This window comes from Delphinapterus leucas, chromosome 1, assembly GCF_059928025.1.
Source record: "Delphinapterus leucas isolate spDelLeu-1000000601 "Yukka" chromosome 1, BTC_Dleu_Yukka2, whole genome shotgun sequence".
NCBI classification, from domain to species: domain Eukaryota; kingdom Metazoa; phylum Chordata; class Mammalia; order Artiodactyla; family Monodontidae; genus Delphinapterus; species Delphinapterus leucas.
Window position 1 is genome coordinate 115,725,525 of NC_143129.1, and position 17,981 is coordinate 115,743,505.

General features: G+C 38.4%; 1 protein-coding gene across 1 annotated transcript in view; it reads left to right on the plus strand.

The window, feature by feature from the left end:
- The window catches only part of DDAH1 (dimethylarginine dimethylaminohydrolase 1), a 153,834-nt gene that overhangs the window by 109,767 nt on the left and 26,086 nt on the right, over window positions 1-17,981 (plus strand). Inside the window, exons 2-4 of the mRNA XM_022580939.3 lie at window positions 922-1,021; window positions 7,818-7,891; window positions 8,695-8,814. Of these exons, the coding sequence (XP_022436647.1) occupies window positions 922-1,021; window positions 7,818-7,891; window positions 8,695-8,814 (294 nt within the window). The remainder of the gene's footprint in view (window positions 1-921; window positions 1,022-7,817; window positions 7,892-8,694; window positions 8,815-17,981) is intronic.

Here is a 17,981-nt window from a genome sequence, read left to right on the forward strand (position 1 = left end):
AACTTTTACTTTTCCCAGTGTCACGTGATCTCTTGTTTTTCCCTTAGTCCCTGTTCATGTCTTCTCAATGTAGACCTTTACCATGATAAAAGTTATACAGACCTTCAGAAATATTTAAATTGTTTTGTTGAACTGCTGGAAGGATTTCAAAGGGCATTTGTTATGCCTTACATTTTTTTCTTGCATTAATGTAAACCTTACTACAAGTGTTCCCTAGTTCGGCCCGGGATATCTCTGTGCTTTAGACTGTACCCTGGGATCATAGAAAGATCCCGAAATTCATTTTCAGGTATTCTTGGGTTTGATTACAATTTTTGTATTTGTTAATCACCTCTAGAGACCTAGGTTAAATTTAAATAACAGTTCAGATTTACAGAGAAGCCTTAGATGTTCTGACATTTTAGAAAATATTTGAATAGAAAACAGTGACTCTCCAATGGGCTGAGATTTCAAGTTATTGGCTATTGTCATTGATATTCCTTCCACATATTACTCTGTGTGTGCAATTCTGACTGAATGACTGACTTAAGATTTAAAATTAAATCTTCTGTTTTTCTGGGATGGGTAGGAAGGTTGGATATTCTGCCTCCCGCCTCTCTTGACTCTTGTGCCCTAATTAGTCACACCTTCAACCGTGTCCTCTAAATAGTCAGACTCCGACAGAACGATAGGAGTATAATATTGACTTGATGTTAGACTAGGAGACAAAATGGACAATTCCTAATAGATAATTTCTTCTCTTGCAAATGATCATGGCTGGTCCAAACTATACTACACACATTCACAAATTCATTAGGGTGTGCATTGTATATGTGTATGTGTGCACATGGGGGCATAATTCAGTGTTCTGAACTTTTAGATGATAGGTTTTCTTGTTAGAAAATGGTAGAATATTAATCTGAATCATTTTATTTTCAACAGGTTGACATGATGAAAGAAGCATTAGAAAAACTTCAGCTCAACATAGTAGAGATGAAAGATGAAAATGCAACCTTAGACGGTGGAGATGTCTTATTCACAGGTAGAGTTGTACTTACTTTTTCCTATCTAAAAATATTTCTAATACCTGGCCTATATCCCCTTGTTTAATTATAGTTTTTTTTTTTAATTACCAAAGTAAGGGTAATTTGGAAAATGCAGAAAAGCACAAAAGAGAGAAAATTAAAAATGACCTTTCATTCAAAGATAATCATTTCAATATTTGGGTTATTGAATACTTTTTTATTGAATATTAAAGTACCTTTAGTACTTTTGTATGCATGTATTTGCATATCTTTACACATTATCAGTATATACATATCATTTTATAGGTTGTGTCTACTGTGTTCTACAGTATTAGTTTATGAGTTGCATAGCTTTGCATTGTGTGACAGTATATCTGGGCTGTATTTGAAACTCTTAATTCAAGATGTGTCATTTACAAATAATTTTCTTCCCAGATGGCAAGATAGATTTAAATACTTTTCAGTGCAGATTGGCTTGGCTTAATGCCAAATGAATAATAGCAGAACTCAACAAAATAGAAACAGCTGATATTATTATTGATCTAACTGAAATCAGTTTTTATACTGCATATAATATAGCTACTAAAGAAATGGTAATTTTAGCATTTAACCTTTCCAACTCTTTATGATCATATTATTATTGTTTTTGTAAAGTCACGTGCTGAAATCTGGGTCACCAGGTTCATTCTAGTTATATTGACAAACAAGACAATCAATCATTTTTAATTGATAATGAGTTTATTTTCCCCTACTTGTCAAAGAATAAACACCTGTTTCACAGATGTAGCCCTAACAGCAGAGGCTGGTCCCCAGAGATTTGGGAATGTAGACCCATGTGGCCCACTGAAAGCATGGAGCTTCTTGGAAGTCCAATATTTTAGCTGATGTGAATTTTGTATCGAATCCCATGTATATAGACAAAATATAGCCATCTTCATTGTAATATAAAAATGTTTTATATAACTTAAATTTTGAAAAAATTAATGTTCCTGGAGGAGGAGGAGTCTTTATCCTGGGACATTCACATAGTTCCTTGCTTGGTGTCACATACTTGTGAGTGGGGACTGTGTCACCGAGCCCCAGGGGGCGCCATTTTTATCATAGGTTTGTGGAAAGCGTCCCCTGGAGTTGTGCCCAGCACAGCCTGTGCCACCACTGTCACAGGCAATGGGCCTCCCTCTGGGGTTTGATGTGCACACCCACTGAGCCATAAGAACACAGAACAAGGAGTCAGAGAGACCTACGCTGCATTCTCAGCTCCAGTTGTGTCCAAGCCAACTCAGGCATTCTTTGAATCTGCCTAGTAAGTTCCACTTAGAATATTCCTTTTTTTTTTTTTTTTTTTTGCGGTACGCGGTCCTCTCACTGCTGTGGCCTCTCCCGTTGCGGAGCACAGGCTCCGGACACGCAGGCTCAGCGGCCATGGCTTACGGGCCCAGCCGCTCCGCGGCATGTGGGATCTTCCCGGACCGGGGCACGAACCCGCATTCCCTGCATCGGCAGGCGGACTCTCAACCACTGCGCCACCAGGGAAGCCCCTAGAATATTCTTTGTGTCTCCCATTGATGGCACTTTTCATTCTTTTTAGTAGCACAGAACAACAGTCTGTTTCTCTTAGAAAACAGGCTTTTGTGAAAAGCTAGATGTGTTACTCACACTTCCTTACAAAAAAATTCTTTTTTACCAGAACATAGCTGTATAATAAATAACTTGCTGTGAGCAGGTACTGATGCTATTTGAAGAATGATTTAAAACAAAATGTAGGGGCTTCTCTGGTGGCACAGTCGTTGATAATCTGCCTGCCAATGCAGGGGACACGGGTTCGAGCCCTGGTCTGGGAATGATCCCACATGCCGCAGAGCAACTGGGCCCATGAGCCACAACTACTGAGCCTGTGCATCTGGAGCCTGTGCTCCACAACAGGAGAGGCCGCGACAGTGAGAAGTCCGCCCACCGCGATGAAGAGTGGCCCCTGCTCGCCGCAACCAGAGAAAGCCCTCACACAGAAACGAAGACCCAACGCAGCTAAATAAATAAATAAAACGAATTTATTAAAAAAAAAAAAAGAAACAAAGAAAAACAAGCTGTATTCACAGCCGTTTAGTTATCTCAACAGCTGAGCTGAACAAGATTCCCTAAAATCTTCTCATTGTTTCCGCAAAGTTTAGGAACCTCTTCCATTGGTCAAAGGTCTTTCCACAGCATCTCAAGCCTAATGTTTTTCCCATAACTTCTAATTAGGTACTAAGTATTGAGGTTTGCCTTGGACACTATCTGTAAGCTTTGTTTTGGTATTATTCAATACTGAATACCTTAAAAGTATTTTATTGAAAACTGAGATAGTGTTGTGATATTAAGATCTTTATCTGCTTGGCTTCTCATTCATACCTAATGTGTGGTCCTACCTTCTATTTCCTACTTCTCGATTTTTTCCCTTTTTAAAAATTGTAGTAAAATATATATAACATAAAATTTGCCATTTTAACATTTTTCTGTGTACAATTTGAGTGGCATTAATTACATTCACAACATTGTACAAACATCACCACTCAATTTTTAGATTACGCAGTTGAGTAAGAACCAAAATCTGGAGCGCTTCCCATACACTCTGTGTCTTCTTCCTTCTGTAACTCAGAGCTTCATTAATAATTCATCAGGAAATGGACAGAAGGAAAGAGGTTTCCAACTCCAGTTCTGCTGGGAAATCTGTCAGTCAAGCAAACAGCTACTGGTAGAAGTTGTTTCAGTCCTATTTCTCTTAAATAGACAACATCAACTTACCTCTACTTTCATTTATTTATTTTTGTGAAATATGGAGCATATAAAAAAGAGTTATAAAATGTTTAGGTACAGTTTAAAGACCAATAATAAAAATGATCACCTGAGTACCTAACACCTGGCTTAAGAAATAGAACATTGCCAGGACCATGGAAGCCCCACTCCCAAACTTCCTCTCCTCCCAGCTTGAGGTAGCCTGAATTTTGTGTTAATCACTGTCTTGTCTTTCTTTGAGTTTTACCTCAATATGTGCATTCCTAAAATTATATGTTGTTTAGTTTCGCTTTTCTTACGGCTTCTGTAATTAGGGTGATACTGTATGAACTCTTGTGTGATTTTTATGCTGTTGATCTAACTTGATCCATGTAGCTGGAGTTCATTCATTTTCACTGCTGTGTGGAATTCCATGGTAAGAATACCGAATGATGTATTTATTCATTTTACTGTTGGTGTATGTTTGAGTGCTTTTCAGTTTTTGTCTACTATCTTCAATGCTGCTATGTACAGTCTTGTGTGTGTCTCTTGGGGACGTGTATAAGAGTTTCTCTAAAGTAAACAGCTAGAAATGGAATTTCAGGTGGTGAACTCTTATTTTGATTCAATGATTATGTGATTTTTTTCTTTAATCTATTGATGCGGTTAATTACATTAATTGATTTTCTGATATCAATGGTCAAAGTTTACATCCCTGGGATGAAATCAAACTTGATGAAGATATATTCTCTTTTTATTAGTGTTGTATGTAGTGTGTATTTAATTGTTTAATTATCTAAACAATTAGATAATTGTTTAAGATTTTGTTTCTGTGGCCTATAATTTTTCTTTTTTGTTATCCTTGTCTGGCTTTGGTTGAAGCTATGTTAACCTCATATGAAATGTATTAGGGAATATTTCCTATGTTTCTGTTCTCTAAAATCAGTTCTCTAAAATCAACTTTAATTGTGCATTCCTTGAACTTTGGTAGAACTTACCTATAAACAGGCCCTGTGGACCTGGTGCTTTCTTTGTGGGGAGATTTTAAACCAGTTCTGTTTCTGTAATGATTATATGACTATTGAGGTTTTTCTGAGCAAGTTTTGGTGAGTTTTGTTTTCTGAGACTTTATTTATTTTATCTAAGTTTTTAAAATGTTGGCTATAAAGTTATTCATATTTTCTTAATATCTGTTTTAAGTTTCACGACAACTACAGCTATGTCCCCTTTTCGTTCATAATGTTTATTTGTGCCTTCTATTTCTTGCCAGAGATCTGTCAATTTTATTAATCTTTTCAGAGAACCAACTTTGGGCTTTATTGAACCCTCTCTCTTATATGTTTCCTTTTCTCTTCCTGTTTCTACCTGTATTTCCTTCCTTCAAATTCCTTTGTTTTTATTGTTCTTTTTTCCTTGAATTTCAAGGTGGAATTTTGTCTCTTTAATTTTGAACCTTTCTTCTTCTTAAAGTAAGCATTTAAGGCTGTAAAGCTTTTCAAGTACAGCTTTAGCTGAATCCTTTGTGTTTTGATATGAATATTTTTGTTATCATTAATTCCAAATATTTTCCGATTTCCATTATGATTTATTCTTTGGCTTATTAGTGGATAATGATGTTTTTTTAAAAAACATATTGATCATTATTATAAGTTGCTGGGATACCAACTCATTATTGTGATAATTGATAAATATAAAGGAAAGACTCAAGCATTTAGCCTATCTTTTCTTTGTGAATTCTATTTCAAGTAGACCAAATACTTGATTGAGAAAAGTTTTTATTTTTAGAATTCTAGCCAGTAATTGTAGATCCCTAATAAAACAATGGACCTGTGCAATGATCATCAAAGGATGTAAAAACTTTTATATGAGGGACTTCCCTGGCGGTCCAGTGGTTAAGAGTCCACACTCCCAATGCAGAGGGCATGGGTTCAATCCCTGGTCGGGGAACTAAGATCCCGCATGCCACACGGTGGGAAAAAAAAAAAAGATAAAGGAATGAAACAACAATTTTAAAAAAATGAGTGGGGGACTTTATAATGGAGGAATCCGGCTGGTACCACCTGAACACACTGATCATTCTAGCATCACTGAAAGTGTGACAGTCAGTCATGTGCCTCAGGATGTGATGCAGTAGAAGTACAGCCCCACCTCTGAAGTAGTCCTATCAAAAAAAAAAAAAAAAAAAATTGAACAAGAATCTAAAGAAGCATCTACATAGACTATCAGTTTGCCAAAAAATACAAAGGATAAAGGAACAATTTAATGTTAGATGGTACACAAGGAAGCAATCAACCAAATCCAGACTGTAGGAAAATCAGTAGGACAAATGACCTGATATCTCCTATGAAAGAATGAGGTAAGGAAGGAAAAAAAAAAAAAGACAGTGAATTGGTATAGAAGAAAATGACATAAGAGACCTAACACCAAAAAAAAAGCCTTTTTAATATTTTGATTCCAGTACTTCAGTTGTTTTTATCAGGAAGGCCATTTAAGGGATACAGCCCACCATACTGCTAGCAACAGAAGTCCAACTTAAACTTACTTTTTAAAGAGATAAGCAGTTTGTGTTTCTTTGTACGTTCCTATCTCATCTTACTCTTTTAAAATGGAAATCATGTGTAAGGCCCACTGTAAATGCATTTAAATTTGCTTAATGCATTAAATATTTTTCTTAAAAATGTAAATCTAATTTATGAATCTATATTTATCTTAAGACAATTAAGGAAATTTGATTTTTTTTTAAATTTCAACTGACTTTTTTAATTAAGTAAGTAATACTTTTGTTAAGTAAAGGATCTTTCTCTTACTTAAGTTTTGATTTGTATGTAGTTAGTTTTCTTAAGGGACAACACAATCATACCATTACCAAAAACACTGTCAACATGCCGTCAACAATTCCTGTGTCTGCTGACAGCATAAGCCAATGGAATTTATCATAACATCATTTGACCTATGTCTTTTACCCCTTTTATAGGGACACCACGAAGATAAAAGTTGTAATAGCTGTAAAGTCTATCAAGCAATTCTTTCTCCATGGCTACACTTCTTGTACTTGTTCTGAGGCAAAATATATACTGATTTCTCTTGGAATTTTTTATCCACATTTTATGTCGAATTCTTTTCCCAGGAATTAAGGGAGGATAAGAATTCCTACATTTATGTATTGCCTAACTCTATCTACTATAATTGTTTTCTTGCCTATAACTAGGAGACCATTTTTACTTAATGTTTTGCCTTCTGAGAAGAAAAATTGTAGAATTTCAGAAAAGCCAAATAAGTAGAAAGTTTCATTCTTCTAAACTTTAGTGCTCTGTAGATAGGCACTATCTACATCAACCTTTGATGGTTGATTTGAAATAAATGGGTGTATTGTTTTAAAAACAGCTGTTAGAGCTCAGACCTGAAGACCAGGCAGCACTAAACTCACTTTACCTAGATGGTTTCTTCAGCCCTTATATCAACATTATAGAAAAAGGTATTTGAGCTGATCAAGACTGTCTAGTATTGTTCTCTTAGGGGAAAAAAAGGAAGCTCTGCTAACTTGTCATTGCTATTGCTTAATTTCTGATTACAGGTTATTAATGTGTTTAATTCTATGGTTTCCTAAATAAAAACTTTATTCTCTTACTGTGGTAAAATATACATAACATAAAATTTACCATTTAACCACTTTTAAATGTACAGTTCAGGGTTATTAACTACATTCACGTTGTGCAACTATCACCACCATCCATCTCCAGCACTTTTCTGCCTTCCCGAAATGAAACGTCATACCCATTAAACACTGACTCCCCATTTCCCCCTCCCCCCTCCCCTGCATCAGCCCCTGGCAATCACCATTCTACTTTCTGCCTCTATGAATTTGAAAAAGTTTATTTTTAAAGGCAATAATTTGAAACCAGATTTGTGTAAAGAGAGCAGGGGTCAGAGTACAAGTGGAGCTGCCCCTCTACGGTAGGAAAGAACTGTGTGATGCTTTAAGGTCTTCATTTATAGATAGAGAAATAGTACGCCGTCTCTGTGGTGCCACCCACTGACTGTGTTCCATGACATTTATTACAGGCAGAGAGTTTTTTGTGGGCCTTTCCAAAAGGACAAATCAACGAGGTGCTGAAATCTTGGCTGATACTTTTAAGGTAGGTAAAGGATAATTTATGCCTGGCACAGAGTAACTACCTAATAAACATTCATAGACCCACTGAATCAATATGTCATGAATAACGGTATTTATATGTCACAGGCTTTGCAAAATAATTCCTAATGTTTGTATGCTTACTAGAAGTTTTAGAAGCTAGAACTTAATAAATAGGCTTCATGGGACTCCCACAGCAGCAACAGACAAAGTTATCATGGACATCTGTTTTCTCCCAGTGTATACTCATACAACCACCTGGCAGGTGTTTCTGGCACAATCGATGACTTAAAAAAAAAATCTGGAGTCCCAATTGCCTCTAACATGAAATGTGGATTTTTCAGATTGGAATCAAAGATCACCTGTACTTGGGTGCCTACTGTGTGCTGAAAACTCGGCTAGGCATTGCACATACATCCTCCCAAGGTCCCTTTACTCTATCGATCATTAGCAGATTGGCTCACCAGACTGCTTAGGAAGGGATGTAATCCCCAAAAAGCTCTGTTCCCCATGACGATGTGAGGCTCTTGTTTACACAGGATATTCATCCTTCCAGAGTAGCCCACTACATAGGTCAGCCAGTGAAGCTGTTGACGCAGTCACACGTCGGGAAGGGGGCTCTGCACTTTCTTTTTAGAAGCGATCTTCATTTAACTGGCAATATCCAAACTTGTGGGTCCCAGTTTTCCTTCCAGATGTTCAGGGACCCTGGCAGCCTCCAGAAGAGCAAGAATGTTTTGAGCAAATTTGAATGCGTTTTAGAATTATTCTGAAATGACAAACGACTTGTTTCTATTATATGCATAGGACTATGCGGTCTCCACAGTCCCAGTGGTCGAAGCTTTGCACTTGAAGAGTTTCTGCAGCATGGCTGGGCCTAACCTAATCGCAATTGGATCCAGTGAATCTGCACAGAAGGCTCTCAAGGTAAATATAAAACTTTGCTCTTTCTAAAGGCAGTAGGTGGTGCCTGCCGCATGGTTTTTCTAATTCTGTCTACTGGGTGGACAGCAAGCAAGGGTGGCAGGGAGAGAACAGGCTGGTACTTGAGCTTTCTGTGATGTACACTGTCACGACCTCACATTTATCAGGAACTGGGAACACCTAATAAGAACTCTTCCTGGGAAGTACACTTATAGGAAGAGTTCTTCACTGGTGAACCATTCTTACTTACACACCAGGTTACCTGGAAAGGCCGATTCAGAAAAATAAATACCAAACTCATCACAGTTATCTCTTCTGGGGAAAAGGAAGGCATCCCACCAGTAGAGCCCTTTGTAATGTTTTATCTAAGTCAGGTAATTGGTACACATGGGGTCATTACATTATTCTTATCCTTTTGTATTTCTGAACTATTTCATAATAATCTTTTAGAAAGACATGATTCAGAAGTACCTAAAAATCTTAACTTCTTCATTTGCATTGGAATACTTAAATTTTAGGAAAGGAAAGTCCAGAAAAATTACAACTTGCCCTGGGTCGCATAGCTAGATTGAGAGTGGAAGTCACTGATAGTGAAGAAGACCTTCCATCGTTACAGTGCTTTCCAGTTCAAAGGCACATTTCATCTCTGTAACTAACAACCTGGGAGATTATCTGGACACTTCATAAGGGCAAAAACCATGTCTGTTTTGCTCACCACGTGCGCCTTTGTGCTTGGCCCATGGTGGTCCTTAAATAAAGAGAATGATGAATAAATGAATGCAGGAGGTGGTTTTGTCTCTATTTTGCAGTTAAGAACTAGATCGAGTGGCTCGCCCCAGATCGCAAGGCTAATACTAAATGGTGGGCTGGGACTACTTTTTGCCCCCTCCTCTCAGGTGGTCCTGCACTACACATGACTTATTAGAGGACCAAGACAGTAACTCCTCTTAGGCAAAGAGAGGAAGTCTCTGTGCCCCAAGGTATACAATTTATTTTTTTGCCCTATCAGGTCTTTACTCTTCTGCCTCAGTGCTAGACTTGGTATGGTTTGTCTGGGAAGCAATCGTTGCCTCCCACTTGCTGACTTTCCCCTTTGCATTATCTGCAACTTCTTCAGTCAGCTCACTTGGCCTTTCTTCCTTTTCTCAAACTGTATCTCTGATTGTATTTCTAGGACCTTTAACAATTCTTGTTGAACAATCTACCTCAGAATTTGAATTTGGGGCTTTTTCTGTTGCCTTTAGAGAATGTCTTTTGTTCTGTTTCAGCTGGAAGGCTATGTCAACTTTCTGCATATTAAAAAAAAAATGGTGTCTTGAAGGAAAACATCTGATGAATGGTGTTACTTAGAGGATCTAGAAAGATTAAATTTCTCCTCAGAGACTAACTGTGGTTTCCCTCCATGGCAGCTGGGTTGGTCTGCACATGTCTGAAATTGATTACAAGAGAAGGAAAAGGCTGAAGTTGGTCTGTACTGTGTCTTTGTGTGAATTAGCAGAAAGAACCTCTCTGGGTAGACAAACTAGAAAAAGTAGCCCCATCTGCCATTTTGGGTAAACTAGGTCCCTAACTCAAATAGCTTGGTCTCTAACCAATAGGTCCCTAACTCAAATTGGTCCCTAACTTAAATAATCTGGAGAAACTAACATATAACAAACTAAGAGATAATACAATATGGTTAACTAGCACTGTTATATGAAATAGCCCTAACTATTATTCAGAGGAGAAGAGGAAACTCTTGAGGTTTAGATATTCAGAGAAAACTTCACGAAGAAAATGTGGCGAGATGTGGGTCTTGAAGGATTTATCAGGGTGGGATTCAGTGAGAGAGTGTTACAGGTGGGGACATGGAAAAAGCAAAAACTAAGCAAAATATATTCATGAGATGTGGGCAAACTAGCCCAACTAATGAAGAGTTTTCTTGTGGGCTCCCAGATAGCTGGATGGGGCAGGTGATGTCTAAAGAGTTTGGGACGTAAAAGTGAGCAAGAGATGAGTTTATCTCCATGAAGTAGGAGTCTGGGTACCCACAGGCTCTGAGCAAAAGAGGCTGTATTGCTACAGAGGTGTTGGACCATCATTCCTTTTGCAAAAAAAAAAAAAGTGGAAGGGAAAGACCCTGCAATCAGAAAAGAGGGCCACTGATGACCTGAAAAAAGAAAGCCAAGCCCCAAGTCCCATTGGATGCCTTGGCAACTCACTCACATTTCTCCCTTAATCTTTCCTTTCCCATTGTCAAGTCCTCTAAGACCACATCTTTTAAGGGCATCCTATGAGGATTTTATAGTCCTCCTTCCTTTAAAGTTCATTTGAGTTAGTGTTAATAGTGATGTTCACTCTAAACTTGAAAACTTCTGTGTCAGAAGCTATAAATAATCCTCACTGACTAGAAAGACATTTTTGGAGATTGAATTTTCCATCAGCAAATGTGCTTCATAAACTATGGGCCTGTGGAGTTAGCAAATGCCCACCCGCCATGTTCCTAGCATCAAAAACGTTCTCTTCCCTTGTAGCAAAAGCAGGAGAGCAAAGCAAACTGAAGAATAATGAGATCTCCACGAGGGCATGTTCTCAGGTCAGAAATAGGTGGGTTGGTGAAATTCAGATTTAGTGAATTGAACTGCTTATTTATTTGTGAACAGTTTGGGCTCCTGCATTAAATCAATCAGTAAAATTGATAGTGGGTAAGTCCTACTACTAATTTGGACATATAAATACTGATATAGACAGGCAGAAAGACAAATGGACAGAGACAAATACATCATTTACAAGTATTGAAAGCGTATTTTCTCCATTTCGCAAGTGAAAATACTGAGAACAGATGAAATAAGGCATTTTGAATAGGATCTCATGGTTCCAGAATCAGATTTCCTGGACCCTGATTCTCCTCTCCCCACTTGCCCACCCTACTCCATATCCATTCTTTTTCTGTTGGAAAGCCTTTTCTAATTATTTTGCCATGGATTGGTTCTAGCTAATCTCCCTCTTTATCCTCCCCTCTCTCCAACTATTCCCCTCTTCCCATTTTTTGCTATTATCAGGATCTGACCAGTTTCAGGGAAGATATGAGTTTGGTCTCAGATGTCTGTTTTTCCTTTGCAAATCTTGATGTCTCGGTCTTGTCTCTGTAGAGAAAACCCCTGGCCACTTGGGCCTTTCTTCGAAGGGCATAGCATTTAGACAGAGGTGAATTGTGCCTTCCTGTGCCACACACTGAAAGCCTGATTGCGTCCCACATCTGTCACTGCTTGCTGGGTACTTGCTTCCTTCAGAGTCTATAAAACTACTTCTTGCATATTCTTGCAAAGCTGAGAGCCCAAGGGTTTCTGGGTAGTCTTATTGCATTTGAAACACTTTGTAATGGGTCGCAATCTATTCTTGGTTAATGAAGTGGGTTCTTATGGAGATAGTCATCATGCCTGTCTCGGTTGTAGTAGATTTAATAGTGTATGCATTGTATATTTAAATGAAATAATCTATCTAGCAATTCTCTGCTAAAAAGCCCAGAATGCAGAGTACATTTAATACACACTTAAAACAGAGATTATCTAATACAGGGAAGGAAGAAAGGAGGACCTATTATTACCATATTTTACTGTTGATATGGCCAAAGTACTGGAGATTAGGTTGATTTGAAATTACTAAAGATATTTGATACCAAGTCTTACCCTACAAATACTATTATCTAAGCAAAATTAGCCTTTAGAGCAATCTGCCCTTGCTATAGTTTTTCTCCCACACTTTTCATCATTGCCTTTGTGCCCCTGGGCAATCACTACCTTCATCCTGCTCCTCTAGCTATAAAAGAAAATACTATAAGAGTAATTAATTCGTGTGTAGGCAGTAGATCTACTAGTACTCTTGCAGGAGGAATGTTTGTCTTCTCAAAAAGATGAGAATTCCAGTTGCCACCCAGCTGGAACTACTGCTCACAAACATAATTTGAGCAACAGAAGCCAACCTCCAAAAAGTACATATTGTATTATCTCATTCACTTAAAGTTAAACAAGAGATAAAACTACTCTGTGCTGTTAGCAGTCAGAATAGTAGTTACTTTAAAAAGAGGGAGGGAGGGCTTCCCTGGTGGCGCAGTGGTTGAGAGTCCGCCTGCCGATGCAGGGGACGTGGGTTCGTTCCCCGGTCCGGGAAGATCCCACATGCCGCGGAGCGGCTGGGCCCGTGAGCCATGGCCGCGGAGCCTGCGCGTCCAGAGCCTGTGCTCCGCAGCAGGAGAGGCCCACGTACTGCAAAAAAAAAAAAAAAAAAAAAAGAGGGAGGGAGTCATGGTGTGGAGGGCCATCTTGTATGTTACACTTTAATTTTTAAATTTTAATAAAAATACATATATTGTTGGAAGTGGGCTGTGATTAACTTACAGAAATAATTCTCCAGTAGCTGGGTCTAATTCTCAGATCCCTGCTTTATCGCCTATATGACGCCTGTCTTGTCCACAGACTAGCCTGGTGTTGTTGTTTTTTAACCAAGGAAAAAAAGACAAACTTGGTACCTCCTGACCAATATCTCCCCATTTCCCCTTGCCTGCCGGTCTTTGTAAACCTTAAATATATACAATTTTTAATTGTCCTTTGTATGTCGGTAAAGTTGGGGAGGAAAAAAGACATGATAAAGAGTAGATTTGCACCACATCTCACCTGTTCTTTTTCTAGATCTGTGACAAAATTGACTTGCTTTCCAGAAACCTGGATTAATTACATGCTCTCTGTCACGGAAGGACAGATCATAATTCTTGCCCTCAGGAGGGACTCACAGTAATGATTTTTAACTCAGTCTCCTTGGTAGCATTCAGCCTTCCAGCCAGCTGCCGGGGGGAAGAGAAAGGAAAGAAGGAAGGACAAAGGGAGGGAGTGAGGGAGAGAAGGAAAGGAGGTTGGGAAGAGTGACACTTAGCTAAAACGTTCCTGAAACTAATCAGATGAGGAAGCTGCCGCTCCACCCAAGCTTGGAGCTCCAGGATCTTGTGGTACTGACATGTTGTCGGGGTGGAGTGGGGTGTATCATCTGCTGGCCGGGAGGCAAGAGGCGCATCCCCACCTTCCTAACCTAACTCCACACAGGAGACCAGGTATTTTCTCCGTAGGGCATCTGCAGTTTTATTTAGTGGCCTTTCTTTTATTAATAATTTTATTCTTTTGTATCACAGTGAATTATTGTTTAGGAAGACTTTTAATAGAAGTACTAAAAGGATGTGGTAAGAAAAGAATTATGAGATCACCACTCCATTTTTTGTGCCTTTGTCATATAAATGGAACTGAAATATAGTACATGGAATTCCAGTATGCTTGTAATTTTAATTTAAATGATCATAATGCATTTGGATGGAAATGTCTTTAAGTTTTTTATCTACTTCCTGAAATAACGAATTACATTTGTAAGATTCCTTGAATGAGGACCTAGGCTGCTTGCTTTAAGCTAATTTAAATGGCATAGGATGCAGCGTGTTTTTCTTTTGAATGACTAACTATATAATAGAGGTCACTCAGTACTTCTTCTCGTTTTGACTCAGCTTCAGCATTGATTTTATGTCCAAAAATGTCCATGTTATTTTATAGGTGGTCATATAAAACATGAAGATGGAAAAACCCTTGATGTGTTTGGATTTTGTATGTTTTTTTAATTGCCTGGAATTTCCTTTAATGACAACTGGAACAGCAAGAGCAAAAACCAAAAGACAGAATGAGAGGTAACTAGTATCAACAGGGTGATTGAAATAGAAAAATAAAGACTTTGCATTTTCATTTGTTGCTACAGGGAATTACAGTCTGTAGCTACAAGATTTCCCGCTTTGGGTCTATACTGTGAAGGGCAAATTGACAATCCATTGCAGGTTTAATTTAGTCTCAGTATCAGGTTGTCTGTTCCAGTTGTATTCAGCAGATCCACAAGACAATAATTTTTAAAAAAAATAATCTACCATGCCTGAATTAAGAAATTAAAACACAAAAATCAAATAGACTCTGAGTTTGTAACAACTGTTTATGCTTCTTTTCCTAGCAGCAGTTGCCTTATCTGACAATATTCCCAGAGCTGTATGCCAACAAGGCTGGCAAGGCCAAATAAAATGATTTGGCATGATAGGGCAATAAATAATCTGAAGCTGTGAGACCAAAACAGCCTTGCTGATTATCAGCAGCAATTCCCAAGGCAGGAAGAAGGCAAAATTAGCCAAGTAGGAGAAAGGGAAAAATAATTTTTTTTCTCTTGAAAAAAAATTATTTTTTTTCTCTTGAAAAAAATTATTATTTCAAGAAAATGTCAAAGAAAAAAAAAGGAAAAATTATATTTAAAGCACTGTTAATTCCATCCATTATACGATGGACATCAAAAAGTATTCAACAGACTCTATGGTATGTCATTGCAGGAGCTCAAGCATCTTGTTAGGTGGTTGAGCAGATGGCCTTTTAAGGGGTCTTTCAATCCAAGACTCTTGCTTACTAAAGAAAAAGCCTCTGAGTGACCTTAAATTAGTGGTTCCCGGTGAGAGATGTGGATTAAAATCTCCTCAAGAACTTTCTGAAAACACACTGCCCTGGGCCTATCTCAGAAAATTCTGATGCTCTGGGTCTGGTATCCAGGCCAGGCATCTGCATTTTTTTAAATTTATTTTATTGAAGTATAGTTGATTTACAATCTTGTGTTATTTCTGCTGTACAGCAAAGTGATTCAGTTATACATATATATATATACATACACATTCTTTTTCATATTCTTTTCCATTATGATTTATCACAGGCTATTGAATATAGGTCCCTGTGCAAGATGGTAGGACCTTGTTGTTTATCCATTCTATATGTAATAGTTTGCATCTGCTATTCCCAAACTCCCAATCCTCCTCTCCCCGACCCACTCCCCCTTGGCAACCACACGTCTGTCCTCTACCAAGCATCTGCACTTTTAAAAGCACCACAGGTGATTCTGGTGCACAGACTAGGTTGAAAGCCATTGCCTTTAAGGATTCCTACAACTTCCAAAAGCACCTAGCTTAGGATCCTGAATAATGTGCACCACTAGAAGCAATCACTATGTCTATAATAGAGGTACAAAAGAACATCTTCCAAACAGCAGTAAAAGTTAGAGAAAGTGTCCAAATTAAAAACCATCGAAAGTTAGAAACTCCTTACTCTTTTGCTGCCTAGAGTTCAACATTGTATAGCTTAAAATACAACACCTAACTGGTTAGTAACTTGAATGGCATCACTCAATCCATTTGGTATGCTAAAATTTTTTATTAAAATATTCTGAGTTATTCAAGAAACAAGAAAAATCTCAAATAAACCACCTAACCTTACACCTAAAGGAACTAGAGAAAGAAGGACAAACAAAACCCAAACTTAGTAGAAGGAAAGAAATCATAAAGATAAGAGGAGAAATAAATAGAAACAAAGAAAACAATAGCAAAGATCAATCAAACTAAAAGCTGGTTCTTTGAGAAGATAAACAAAATTGATAAACCTTTAGCCAGACTCATCAAGAAAAAGAGGGAGAGGACTCAAATCAATAAAATTAGAGGGCTTCCCTGGTGGCGCAGTGGTTGAGAGTCCGCCTGCCGATGCAGGGGACACGGGTTCGTGCCCCGGTCCCGGAAGATCCCACATGCCGCGGAGCGGCTGGGCCCATGAGCCATGGCCGCTGAGCCTGCGCGTCTGGAGCCTGTGCTCCGCAATGAGAGAGGCCACAACAGTGAGAGGCCCGCGTACCCGCAAAAAAAAAAATAAATAAATAAAATTAGAAATGAAAAAGGAGAAGTTACAACAGACACCGCAGAAATACAAAGCATCCTAAGAGACTACTACAAGCAACTCTATGCCAGTAAAATAGACAACCTGAAAGAAATGGACAAATTCTTAGAGAGGTATAACCTTCCAAGACTGAACCAGGAAAAAATAGAAAATATGAACAGACCAATCACAAGTAGTGAAATTGAAACTGTGATAGAAAATCTTCCAGCAAGCATAAGTCCAGGACCAGAGGGCTTCACAGGTGAATTCTATCAAACATTTAGAGACGAGCTAACAGCTATCTTTCTTGAACTCTTCTAAAAAATTGCAGAGGGGGCTTCCCTGGTGGTGCAGTGGTTGGGAGTCCACCTGCCGATGCGGGGGATGCAGGTTCGTGCCCCGGTCCGCGAAGATCCCACATGCTGCGGAGCGGCTAGGTCCGTGAGCCATGGCCGCTGGGCCTGCGCGTCCGGAGCCTGTACTCCGCAATGGGAGAGGCCACAACAGTGAGAGGCCCGTGTACCACAAAAAAAAAAAAAAAAAAAAAATTGCAGAGGAAGGAACACTCCCAAATTCATTCTACGAGGCCACCATCACCCTGATACCAAAACCAGATAAAGATACTACAAAAAAAGAAAATTACAGACCAATATCACTGATGAATATAGATGCAAAAACCCTCAACAAAATACAGCAGAATCCAACAGCACATTAAAAGAATCATACACCATGATCAAGTGGGATTTATCCCAGGGATGCAAGGATTCTTCAGTATACGCAAATCAATGTGATACACCATATTAAAAAACTGAAGAATAAAAACCATATGATCATCTCAATAGATGCAGGAAAAGCTTTTGAAAAAATTCAACACCAATTTATGATAAAAACCCTCCAGAAAGTGGGTATAGAGGGAAGCTACCTCAACATAAAATAGGCCATATACGACAAACCCACAGCAAACATCATTCTCAATGGTGAAAAGCTGAAAACATTTCCTCTAAGATCAGGAACAAGACAAGGATGTCCACTCTCACCACTATTGTTCAACATAGTTTTGGAAGTCCCAGTCACGGCAGTCAGAGAAGAAAAAGAAATAAAAGGAATACAAATTGGAAAAGAAGAAGTAAAAGTGTCACTGTTTGCAGATGACAGGATACTATACATAGAGAATCCTAAAGATGCCACCAGAAAACTACTAGAGCTGATCAATGAATTTGGCAAAGATGCAGGATACAAGCTTAATGTACAGAAATCTTTTGCATTCCTAGACACTAACAACAAAAGATCAGAAAGAGAAATTAAGGAAACAATCCCATTCACCGTTGCAACAAAAAGAATAAAATACCTAGGAATAAACCTACCTAAGGACGTTAAAGACCTGTACTCAGAAAACTATAAGACACTGATGAAAGAAATCAAAGATGACACAAG